The sequence below is a fragment of the Felis catus genome, chromosome E3, assembly GCF_018350175.1.
Source record: "Felis catus isolate Fca126 chromosome E3, F.catus_Fca126_mat1.0, whole genome shotgun sequence".
Lineage (NCBI taxonomy): Eukaryota > Metazoa > Chordata > Mammalia > Carnivora > Felidae > Felis > Felis catus.
In genome coordinates this window covers 10,081,389-10,094,357 of record NC_058383.1, presented here as the reverse complement: position 1 = coordinate 10,094,357, position 12,969 = coordinate 10,081,389, and the positions used below count along the sequence as shown (strand labels likewise).

Here is a 12,969-nt window from a genome sequence, read left to right as displayed (position 1 = left end):
TATTCCCTAAAGTAATTCGTCTGATCTCTCTCAGGGGCTTCCAGGTATCATGGATGAGACCAGCATCCCAAGTTTTGCTGCCCTGTTTTGTCATCCCTACTCTCTTTTTTCTCTTTTTCCCAACTGGGCTCAGTTGGGAGAGCATGCAACTCTTGATGTTGGGATTGTGAATTTGAACCCCTTGTTGAGGGTACAGTTTACTTAAAAAGAAAAAAAAGAAGTATGTACTATTAAGTTGTCAAATGAATGTCACAGAGAGGGAATTGTAAGTGGTACATAAGAGAAGTATATTCTAGGGGCACCTGGGTGGCTCAGTTGGTTAAGCGTCTGACTTCTGCTTAGGTCACGATTTCGTGGTTTGTGAGTTCGAGCCCCACATTGGGCTCTGTGCTGACAGCTCAGAGCCTGGCGCCTGCTTTGGATTCTGTATCTCCCTCTCTCTACCCTCCCCCGTTCATACTTTGCAACTCTCTCTCTCTCTCTCTCAAAAATAAACATAAAATTTTTTTTAAAGTATAGTTTAATGTGTTTAAACAAAGGAAGTTATTAAAAGTGTACTGAGATCATAAAAAATGACCAATAAGATTTGAAAAAGAATTAAATCATTTCTGTAAATGACAATTACTGAAATCAAGTGGCACACAAGGAAGGCAGGAGAGAAAACTAATAGGAGATAGCAGTTGGCATTTGCAGTTACTCTGTGACCGAGTGCTAGAACTGGGAACACAGGAAGCCAGGAATCCTATCCCTCAGGAGACAGCCTGGCTAGGGAATGGACCTTTGCATAGAACCTTCTAGAGCATACTGTAGCAGGTGTGGAGTCCACGAAGGAACATGTGGGATAATGGAAAAGGTGAGATGGAAACCATTCTCTTCTTTTGTTGACATCACCTTAGCACCACTTCACTGATACTCTAAGGTATCAGGCTAGCAGTCTCCACCACCGTCCCAGAATGTTGATGGGGTAAGGGCTGGAGAAGAAAAAGAGATGAGGAAACATCAAGCAATGACCACAAGTTACTCACAAATAACTCAAAAAATGCTTCTGGGTATTATTAGGCCCAATGTATATGCACACTCGAAAACTTTTTTTTTTTCCAATTTTACATTGACTTTTTGCAAGTTTTTTTTTAATGAAAACTTACTGAAATACTGAATACTTTTTTTTTAATCTTTATTTTTGAGAGAGAGAGAAACAGAGTGTGAGTGGGGGAGGGGCAAAGATAGAGAGACAGAATCTGAGGCAGGTTCCAGGCTCTGAGCTGTCAGCACAGAGCCTGATGCAGGGCTTGACCTCATGAACTGCAGGATCATGACCTGAGCCGAAGTCAGATGCTTAACCGACTGAGCCACCCAGGAGCCCCAAAAAACTTTTTTTTTTATGTTTGTTTATTCAGAGTTAGAGAGTACGCGAGCAGGGGAGGGGCAGCGAGAGAGGGAGAGAATCCTAGGCAGGTTCCACACTGTCAGAGCAGAATCTGGTGCCGGGCTCGATCTCACAAACTGTGAGATCATGACCTGAGCTGAAACCCAGAGTCGGACATTCAATCAACTAAGCCACCCAGGTGCCCCCACACTTGAATTCTTTTTTTTTTTTTTTTTTTGCCTGGGCACCCCCCCTTCCCCTGTGGAGCCAATGACAGCTTGCGGACTGCTGGAACCCACACTTGAATTCTTAAAAATAGATAGCCCACTAACTAAATTCATTGAATATGAATAAGCCCAAAGAAAGATCAATAGAGCTTGATGGGTTCTGCACAAGAGAATTTGGAGCATGGAAAAGCTGAGCACCTGGGAGCAGATTTCCACATGCCTAAGGTATTTGTCGTCTTGGAAAATGGCGTTTATTTTACAAATATTGAAAGCACATTCTGGGGTCTCTCTATATAAATTACAATTGGTAGACAGGTCTCTGCCTTGCAGGAGCTTCCAGTCTGGTGAGGTAGAGAAGGTAGGCAGGAACCTGTGCCACGGTGGGTGGAGAAGGCAGAGTACTGTCAGGGTCCAGAGAAAAACTTTGAGGCTTGGAGATCACAGAAAGCTTTCGGAGAGGTGGCATTCGAGGCTGGGCCTTGACATTTTTCTCTGGTTATGAGGAGAGACTACTTGTGGGCAGGTTAATGCGGACAAATGGTGGCAGTGAAGCACGGGGTTAATGGGTAGCAGTAACCAGGGAATTGAGTTTCTGTTTTCTCCAGCTCTTTGAGACTTTTCAAAGCTACAGAGAGCTGAAAGAAATGGTTCAATAAACTACGCGTACCCTTCACTTAGATTCACCAATTATTAACGTTTGCCACATTGGCATCTCAATACACATTTTTTTTTCTTTCTTTTTTTGGGGGGGGGTGGAAGGTGAATTACTTGAAATCGGTTGCTGTCATTCTGGCACTTTAGCCTTGAATACTTCAGCTTGTATGTCCCAAGAACAAGGACATTCCTCAACATGACCAGAGTATCACGATCATACCCAAGAAACTTAACAATGATACGATAATAGTATTTAATATGAACATATTTAAATTGCCCCAACTGTTCCAATAACGGTAGTAGTTCTCTTTAGCCCCTGTCCCCAGATCCAGGATCTAACTCTAGGGTCACACATTGCACACGCAGTTCTCATGTCTCTTTAGTTTCCTTTTAGAAGTTGGAGGTGGGTGGATTGGTGTATCTTGTGTCATCGTTATTTTTGAAGGGTCTAGGCAGTTATTCATAGAATGTCCCACAAACTGGGTTTTTCTATTTTCTAAGGATTTCAGGTGGAATGTTTTTGGTTAGAATGCTACAGAGTTGATACGTATTTTTCACTGCCTTGAATCAAGAGAAACATCCTTTTGTCTCATTATTGGTAATGCTGAGATCGATCACTTGGCTAAGGTGTCTGCCAGATCTTTCCATTTTCAGGGCACTTTTACATAAGTAATTTGTAGGTGGGGGGGGCGGGCGGGTGATAATCTTAGACCATTCACTTAGACCAGTGATTTTAGCATCCATTGATGGTCCATTTCTGAATCAAGTTACTTCACTAGAGTCTGCAAAATGGTGAGTTTTCTAAATCTAACATTCTTTTCACATTCATTCACTGGCAGCCTTCTGTAAATAGCACATTGCCCTTCCTCTTTTCTTTTCTTTTTCTTTCTTCCTTCCTTCCTTTTCCTTATTCTTTCTTCTTTCTCCCTTTCTTTTCTTTCCTCTTTCTCCCTTCCTCCGTCCATTCCTTTCTTCCTTCCTTCCTTCCTTCCCTCCCTCCTTTCTCTGCACTTGATCTTAGCCAAAAGGCCTAGAAGCGATCTCTCTGAATATTACTATGGCTCATGGTTTCCCCTTACATTCAATGTGCCACAATCTGTTGCTGTCATTTTTTTTTTTTTTTTTTAATGTTCAAATTGTCCCAGATTTAGTCAGTTAGAATCCCTTCATGCTGGCTCCCGAGTCCTTTTGACATGTCCCCATCTCTATTTGAGCACTTCTTTACTTTTAGGCACAAGTTGTTCCTGACTCACCTTGAACTTTGCTAGCCCATTCCTTTTAGGCACAAGTTGTTCCTGACTCACCTTGAACTTTGCTAGCCCATTCCTTTTTCCCAGGAGCCCTGGATCCTTTTAGTGGGGAATGGTATTTAGAAACCTAGATAAACCTAGTTTACTGGAGTAAGGGGTTCGAGGGAAGTAGGAAAAAGACTGAGGACAGATTGTGGAGGGCCTGGAAGGCCAGACCAAAGAGCTTGATTTTACTTTGTTGACTTTAGGGAGCCAGCCATTGAAAGCCCAGAGCAGGGGAGTGAGGTTGTGTTCGAAATGCCTAGGAAAGGAAAGAGGCAGGGGACAAATAGGAAGACTTGCTAGGTTTGCATGTATTGAGAGGAGACTTAGAGTTGTGTCAGTTGAGGGATAGAGTAGTGATAGGTACTTAGAAAAGGAAGTGGAAATAGACTGATGCAAACCAGTGAAAACAAGAGAAAAGAAATGTAATCAGTTCACCATGTGGATCATCTATGAATAATAATCATAAGTTATACACTGAGTGTGGATTTAACCAACTGCAATAATTATTTGGGGAATATGATTGAATGTGTGTGGTATTTGTGGGGGAGGTGAGACCTCATCTTCCATTGAAGAATGACAACAGCTAACATTAAAACTGAGAAACAAACATAGCAACATATATGTTATTTCGAAATCTGTCTCTCTCAAAAATAAATAAACTTAAAAAAAAGAAATTGGAAATTTCTTCCATAGATTTTTTTTTTGAATGTTTATTTTTGAGAGAGAGTGTGTGATTAGGGGTGGAGCAGAGAGAGAGGGAGACACAGAATCGGAAGCAGGCTCCAGGCTCTGAGCTGGCAGCTGAGAGTCCCATGTGGAGCTCGAACCACAAGCTGTGAGATCGTGACCTGAGCTGAAGTCCTCCGCTTAACTGACTGAAACATTTAGGTGCCCCTAGGAAACCTCATTAAAATGGAATCCAGGGGTTGCCTGGGTGGCTCAGTTGGTTAAGCCTCAGGCTTCGGCTCAGGCTATGATGTTGTGGTTCAGGAGTTTGAGCCTTGGGTCAGGCTCTGTGCTGGCGGCTCAGATCCTGGAGCCTGCTTTGGATTGTGTCTTCCTCTCTCTCTGCCCCTCCCCCACTCGCACTCTCTCTTGCTCTCTCTCTCTCAAAAATAAAACATTAAAAACAATGAAGTTTCCTTTTACCAATTTAACACAGTTTAACAATTTGAAAATGAGTGCTTGAGGAAACAGGAAGTGGATGGGGAAAGTGCTCTAGGGCTGATTTTTGTAGAACTATTTGTTGATGTTTTTTATTGCTGTTGTTTTTTTATTTTTATTTTTTAATGTTTATTATTTTTGAGACAGAGAGAAGAGAGACCGTATACGAGCGGGGGAGGGGCAGAGAGAGGGAGACACACAATTTGAAGCAGGCTCTAGGCTCTGAGCTGTCAGCACAGAGCCCAAGGTGGGCCTTGAACTCACAAACTGTGAGAGCATGACCTGAGCTAAAGACGGACCTTACCTGACTGAGTCACTTAGGCTCCCCTGTTGTTGTTTTTTAAAGTACATTTAAATGTTTCTTTTGGGGAACTATGTTCATTTTACCATAAAAAAGACATAATTTTAATGGAGTTTAAAACTTTTACTTGTAAGTAGGTTCCATGCCCAACGTGGGGCTTGAATTCACAACCTTAAGATTGAGAGTAGCATGCTCTACCAATTGAGAGGCACCCCTAAAACATTTCAAAAGAAGAAAGGCATTATGGTAGTAGTTTTGGCCAGAAATAATAGAGGCCTGAAATAGGATGCTGTGGGGATGGCAGGAAAAGGACAGCTCAAGAACTGACATTGTCTGGTTGATCCTATGCCCGTGGAGCTCAAGAGAGGTCAAACCTGAGCCCGTGAGGTTGTGAGGAAGGTGGGCCGTTAATAAAAATGAAAACCATTCTGATAAAGCAGATGATGGAGGGAAGGAAGACGGTAAGATTGTGGCTCTGGGATGTTTTGAGTTTAAGGAACCAGCAGGACAGGGAGGAAAAGCCCAGGCAGGAGCCGAACTGTCTAAGCAAAGGTTTGTGCCTGCATCAATGAATGAGGACTATGTGGCAGGGCATAGCTCCACATGATACAGACCACAGAAACAGATCTTGCTGACTGAGCTCATGTCCTAAAACTACCCAGTGGAGATCCATGTAGGGAAATGGCTACACTTCCTTGGACAGTCTTATTCCTGCGACTAAGCAGCCATAGCCGACTTGGAGCAATAGAAGCTTTGGTGCAGATCCCTGGAAGCTACACATTTTAATCTCTTCCTTTTTGGATTAACTTGTTTATTCAAATGTTAGGAAAGAAAACACATTGAACAATGAATTTTGCTAAAATTATGGTAAAAAAAAAACAACTTGAGAGTATAGTCAAAGCGGATGTGGGCTGGAACAATTGGGAAAAGGCATTAGGAAGGAAGTATTGGGTTGAAATGCACAGAGGAGAAAAAAGTCCATTTCCAGCGGTGGGTAGGAATAAAGCTAATGAATTCTGGGAATTAGGAGGAAGTAGTCCAGTAGGGGCTTGCTGGGTTAAGAGTCTGAGGACTGAGGAGGCACCTGGGTGGCTCAGTTGGTTGAGAGGCTCAGGTCATGATCTCACGAGGCTTGTGAGTTTGAGCCCTGCATCAGGCTCTGTGCTGACAGTTCAGAGCCCGGAGCCTGCTTCAGATTCTGTGTCTCTGCTTCTCTCTGCCTCTCCCCAGCCCACAATCTCTCTTTCTCTCTCTCTCGAAAATAAATACATGTTAAAAATAAAAACTAAAAAAAAAAAGTTTGACTGCAACAAGAGTCAATGAAAATATTAGAGCAGGAAACTGATAGTTACATTAACAGTCTCTTTCATTTTTTTTCTTTCTTTAAAAAAATTTTAAATTTATTATTATTCTTTTGAGTAAGCTTTATGCAAAATGGGGCTTGAACTCATGATCCTGAGATCAAGAGTCACATACTCCACTGACTGAGCCAGCCAGGTGCCCCCTATATTTTTCCTCAACATCTTCAGGACAAGATGGTAAAATCTCATGTTAATCAACTTTATCATTTGTAAATTTGACCCACAGAAGTGGAGGACACACCAAGCAAAAGTCACATTAAAGTTTGCTATTTTTTTTTTTTTAAGTTTATTTATTTAATTTGAGAGAGTGGGCACAAGCAGGGCTGGGGCAGAACGAGTGTGAGAGAGAATCCCAAGCGGGCTCCGAGCTGTCAGCACAGAGCCTGACTTGGGGCTCGAACTCACAAACTGAGAGATCGTGACCTGAGCCGAAGTCGGACACTTGACCCACTGAGCCACCCAGGTCCCTGCTGATTCTCCCATTTTAGATCTCTGCTTTATCAACGCCAGGCTGGATTCAGCTTACAGTGGCCCCAAGCGCTGAAATGATGACGGTCCCTACTCTCATGGGCAGTTAGACACTGTTTTGAAATATCAATTTTTCCAAAATTTGTCTCTTAATGTTGTTGGAGTCCTTATCCTGTGTGTAGTCTGCTACCGGGGATCTAGTCCTGCAAATGTCCGTCCCATTAGTCACCTCGTCTGTGCCTCTCAAATCTGTCCACCTGTCTCCCTTGATTTTGTTACATTTCGGTCCCTCGGTATCCCTGCCACAAATAACTACGTCACTCTAGCCATCACACGCTGTGGCCCGGATGATCACTTCCGTTGCCACCCTCATATCTTGATACTTTCCACCTCAAAATCCCTACGTTTTAAGGTGTGCTGTCCCGAATCTATCAAGAAGGCTCTGCAGCTCCTTCTGCCTAGAATGTTCGTCCTTCATTTCTCTGCTTAGTGAAATGCTACTCACCTTTTCACAATCGACTCAAATGTCCTGTCCTCCGAGGTTGCTCATAATCCTTTTAGAAGAAATAGCTACCGAAGGAGGATGCAGTCCTATCTCTGCTAGGTGACCAGAGGAGGCTCCATTGGGATGGCGACTGACCTGGTACTTACCCTTCCCTGGGGGGAGACTTCCCACCTCAAGATGAGAAGAAAAGGGTCTGGCATTGCCATGCACCCCCGCTTTCTCCGCCCTGTTGAAGAACAGGCTGGGGAGGTATGTTCTGAGGCCAGTGAAGATCTTTGAACGGAAGGGGACAATTTAATTAGGGAGAGAATTATCCGTGAGTGTTTCGGCTTGTCCTGGGTAGGACATAGTTTGGACTACGTGGGTGTAGTGTGCTCGGGGAAGCAGCTCAAATGTCGTCACTCTCCAGGGAGTTACTGCTGTCTTCGGACTGTGCACTTCCGACAGCACTCTTCACCGAACTGGCATTATTCGTGCCTCTTGTTTTCTCAGAACTGTCTCTGTCTTATTTTTTGTTTTTCCTCTGAAGCTCCCAGTCCAGAGCCCTCAACTTTGGAGGTGCTGCGAAAGACTATTAGAGTTAATGGATGTATCTTTACTAGGAATGTCTTTTAGTATATTTTTCCGAAGAAGCTCCTGTATGATCCTTTCCACCAAGCCCCTAAAAACAAGCACCATACTAGTATCCACATCTCCACCACACTCTCTTCCAGAAGTTAACTTTGGGGTGAGCAAGACTGGGGGCTCAAGCTGTTCTTCAGGAGAACCTTCGCTTGGGTAAGATCTTGGGGCTTATTCCCGCCAACCCCTCCTCTCTTTCCGCCCCACCCGCGCCTCCCCGGGCGTGGCCGAACGCGGCGCCTTTAAGGAGGGGGCGGAGCACGGTGGAAAGACAAAGCCCCTGGCCGCGCGCTCCCCCTCCCCCTCCGGCGCACCACACGGACAGTGGTGCCCGGATGTCGGTGTCGCCGTCGGTGACAGATGGCGCAGTGTCTGTATATGTTAAGGGGCTTCTCTGGTCTGACCTCTTTGAATTCCAGGCCTTTCGGTCCCCCGCTGACCCCCATTTTCAACTCCGCCGCTGGAGGCCCGCAGGCCTGTCACCAGCGCTTACATAACGTGACCTTTCACCTCTTCATACTGCCCTCTGGTGCGCTGCAACCCAACTACGCGGCCCGGAAAGGGGGCGGGACCCAAGCGCAGAGCGGCAGCTCCCGTGAGCCAGTAGACCGTGAGCGCTGATCGGCTCTCCGCCTATTGGAGCATTCGCCACCGGCGCCACAGGGGAGCAAGTTAGTGTGCGCGCTGACCGGGCAGGGGGGAGGAGGGGAATCTCCCGCCATTTTTCAATAATTTCCTCCGGTGCAGCTGAGGAGGAGTCGTGACTGCCGAACGCGGGGACCCGTAGCGAAGGTTGGGCCGGAGGCTGCCGGGCGGCGCAGCGGTGTGCGTGGGAGTTCCGTGTCCCTGCGTCCCGTTGCATGGCCCTCGCGCGGCCGCGCCAGCACTGAGGGAGCCGAGTTCGCGCCGCCCTCTCACCCCTCCCCTCCCCCACCCCACCCCCGGGAGCCAGGCGCTCGCTCCGGGCCGCGGGGCCTAGTGTTGCGCCGCGGGCTCGCCGAGGAGCCGCCGCCTTCCGGGCCGCCGCCGCCGCCGCCGCGATGGCGCCGCTCCTGGGCCGCAAGCCCTTCCCGCTGGTGAAGCCGCTTCCCGGCGAGGAGCCGCTCTTCACCATCGCGCACACTCAGGAGGCTTTCCGCACCCGGGAGTATCCTTTCCAGCCTGGCCGCCAGGCCGCCCGCGGGGTGGGGCGGGGTGGGCCGGGGGCTCGCCGGGCCCGGCGGGCCGCGCAGCCCGCCCCTGTGGCAGCTGTCAGCGCGCCCGGCGCCGGCGGGCCTGCACCCCCGGGCGGGAGCTCGAGCCCGCCGTTCCGCGGGGTGGGTGGGCGGGCGGGGGCGCGGGCCGGCCCGGGGCCCCGTGCCCTCCATCCTTTCCCGGCTCCGCACTTTGTCCCCGGGCCTCGTTTTCGAGGAGCGGCCCCCCCTTTCCCCCGGGTGGCATTAGGCCCTAAGTACGAACGGGAGACGGGGTTCCTTGGCTGCTTTTCCTTTTTAAATTAAACCTTTCTCTTGAAGTTTTTGAAATTGTACCCACGCGGCCTCGTGATCCGGCTTGTGCAAGATTTTTTTGTGCGTTTTTTTCCCCCCATCTCCGCGGGGGCGCTTGGGTTTTTCTCCTCCCGAGTGGACTTCAGGCTGGTCGTGAGCTGACAGGATCGTGAGGCACATACCCCAGAACGAATTCCAGACCGGGGAAGGGGAAGAAAAAGTTATCTTGGAGGAGACGATGCCTGCCTTCCCCGGCGTGCACAGGTTTGAAATGTTGACGATTGAGGAGGAGATCGGTATCTGCCTTTAAATGAACATATAAAAAATACCAAGACCTACTTAACGGTTTTATGTTGTATTTTGGGAACAGGAGGCTGATGTTTTAAATAAGACGCATCCTCTTTTCTAATCATTGTTTAAGGTTTCTTGTGTAAGCTTTGAAGTCTTCTAGTTGTGCGACTGTTATTTACTTTTTTTTTATGGATGCCAGATGAGTCCTTTTGGAAGCACAAGTGTAAAAAAGGAGTAGATTTCTGAATCAACGCTTTCTTTAGGAGTGAAGGCTAAATACATGGAGTTTCATCAGCCCTTCCTTTTGGAAGGACTTGATTTCTTAGTTTCTGTTTGCTTGCTTGCTTGCTTTCTTCAACGCTTTCTTCAGCAGTGAAGGCTAAATATATTGAGTTTTATCGGCTCTTTTCCTTTGGAAGGATTTGATTTCTTAGTTTCTGTTTGCTTGCTTGCTTCTGTATGGGAGGAAGTGTCCATGTGAGCGATGATATCATTTGATTTCACTTCATTTTGATCCTCTCTTTGATACAATACGATCTTTTACAGGATAGCCCGTTTGTTGTTCCAGTGCAGTGTGTGGCTGTAGGGTGTTTACATACAAAGGGGCCTGGAAAGTGAGCCTGTGCTGTAGGAAAGCTCTTGGAGAAATATAGCTAGAGCATCTTGTAGCTGAAATGGATCTTGGGGATGGTTGGATTCTCTAGCCTCATTTGCCAAGTGAACCCAGAGGGTTGGTGGACTTGTTAAAGGTCAAACACTCTGAAATGATGATGAGAGTTAGGAGTAGAATGCAGTGCCTTTCTACCTTATCCTTGTAAGCAAATCCAGAAAAGAAGGTGGAATGCTTGGTTTTTCATGTTAGTCAACCTCTGTCAGTGGTATGAGATAAGGTGCATTTTAGGGAGGGATTCCATGATAATCTGGTTCTTTTTCTTGTCCTGTAAGGACTTTTGGGAAGCTTTGGAGAAGTACTCCAAGCGCTAAATCCATCATTATTCTAAAGGTATCCTACTTTGTAAAAAAAATATTTAGCCCCATCAGTGTGGTTAAAAAAAATTACTGTGGGAATCTGCCATATCCTTTTCAAATGTTATTCAAATATCATTTTTTGAGCAGTTGGTGGATACTCACACACTAGTATTACCAGATGTTTATTTTTATGTCTGCTTGGAGTGTAGCATAAGACACACTCAATAGAGACAAGTTCCAAGTCTGTGATAGGTGTTGAGCCATGTGAAAAATGGCTAAAAGAGAGCTAAATTTTTAGAATTGGCGGTACAGGCTTTTTCATATCGTTTACAGAAATAGGTGAAATGTAATGATATATATGAGGAATTTCTCTTAATGATGACAATTGAAAATTGAAACCTGCACCTTTTATATGTTAGGTATTTTTAAAAATTCTTCATTTTAAGTATTTCCTATACCAGTATGTAGAACCAACCCCTTTAACAAAGGAGTCCTTACATTGCATTGCATATTGAGGGGGAAATTGCTTGCATGGGAATTTCTACAAGTGGAAGCTCTTTGAGGATGGTTTTAAACAATTGTGCTGTGTGGTTGGCAGGTTGGTCTGTTTCTTTATTGGGCTTTTAGTGATTTCATAGAGAACAGGTATGTGGTTGGTTAACAGCTGCATTTAAAGTATACTGTTTCCAGTTCTTAATATTTACAATTATGTTTTTAATAGGATTTGATCTTTAATTTTCTCCTAATACCTGCCTTTTGATTGCGTGTATATGCAATAGCAAATCAGTATAACATTTTATTGACTTAAAGCTTTAAGTGATGGTATGTTCTTGAAGGCTTTATTGTACCTCTTCATTAAACTTCCAGTGGTAGTTGTGAATGATGCACACGTTTAATGACTAGGTTTTATATATTGATGATTACGTTTTTTGTATTATAGGTTTGAATCTTTGGGACGTTACTTCCTAGGTTAATACTAAGGCAATACACTAGATCTTCCTTGGAAAGATTATCAGAATCAGTTCTTGATGTTATTATCTGGCAATAGGATAATACAGTGAGTAAGTCAAGATGGGTTTTAAGGAGAAACTGAAGCTACAAGCAGCCTGCTGAGGGTAATATGTTTGTTGTATTGCTTTACTGTCCTGCTTTGTAAAGCTTGGGAACATCTACTTCATAACCTTGTAATATTAATATATGAGAGCTTTTATTTTTTTCTTAATGTTTACTTATTTTTGAGAGACAAAGAGGCAGCGTGATGGGGGAGGGGCAGAGAGAGGGAGACAGGCTCTGGGCTGTCAGCACAGAGTCTGTGTGGGGGGGGGCTAGAACCTATGAGCCCCACAAATTGTGAGATCGTGACCTGAGCCCTTGAAGTCAGAAGCTTAGCCGACTGAGTCACCCAGATGCCCCTATGAGAGCTTTTAGATGGTATAATGAGGAGGGGCTATTAGAACATAGTTAATCAGGCTCTAGGCAAGAGTGACTACAGCCAAGTTGTAAGAGCTGGAGTTAAATTGTAGTTGCAAGCCAGGATTTTATTGGACAGTTGGAATAATGATTTCTTAGGTTGGCTTTTATAATTTAATTTCTTAAGAGTGAGAAATTAAACTAGATTAGAATTGTTTTTAACTTGATGACAGACTGTTCCAGAGACAGAAAATAGGATAAAAAGCAAATCTGGAGCTGGTGCTTTGTCATTTCACTTAGAACTCTTAGGGTTATAGTTATGCTTATTTAACCTCTGTACTTTTCTGGGCCACTTCCTTTCAGGCTATCAAGTACTTTCATTGAAAGAAGGCTAAAGAGAACAATGAAGCAGCATATTGTGAGGAGGTAGCTCTTGAACTCATGAAAAAGTAGATGCATAATGAGATATATAGGATTTGAGAATATCTTGTCATTTATAACTTACACAACCTTTGGAGAATTGCTTTGACATTTTGTCTGCAATTATATGTGCAACAGTGGCTGGAACATAAAAACCTCAATTGGCATTTGCTCTGAGTAGTTATTTGAGAGTAAGTGACTTATTTTGGTAACCTAAAATCTGAAATAGGATTTAGAGGCAGCTGACTCAGTATCCTTCTAATGGGCTTTTTTCTCTTTTTAATTTTTTTCTCTTTCTATTAACATAAGACAAAGTAACAACCAGAGCAGAGTTACATAAACTTAAAAATATTCTATGTTGGGTTGTAGGACTTTAAGTTTTTGATTTTCGGAATTAATCGTAGATTACTAGTTAAATTTTTCATGTATT

General features: G+C 44.7%; 1 protein-coding gene and 1 long non-coding RNA gene across 2 annotated transcripts in view; one reads left to right on the top strand and one right to left on the bottom strand.

The window, feature by feature from the left end:
* Nucleotides 1-736: 736 nt before the first annotated feature.
* On the bottom strand, nucleotides 737-8,487 carry LOC102901253. Its single transcript, XR_442127.4, has 2 exons — nucleotides 7,342-8,487; nucleotides 737-971 (listed from the first exon to the last, which is right to left on the bottom strand). It is a non-coding gene; the product is annotated as an uncharacterized LOC102901253 (long non-coding RNA).
* Nucleotides 8,488-8,715: 228 nt separating this feature from the next.
* Nucleotides 8,716-12,969, top strand: part of BAZ1B (bromodomain adjacent to zinc finger domain 1B) — a 71,770-nt gene continuing 67,516 nt past the window's right edge. The window contains exon 1 of the mRNA XM_045048043.1: nucleotides 8,716-9,109. Within this exon, the coding sequence (XP_044903978.1) occupies nucleotides 9,003-9,109 (107 nt within the window). The 5' untranslated portion in view covers nucleotides 8,716-9,002. The remainder of the gene's footprint in view (nucleotides 9,110-12,969) is intronic.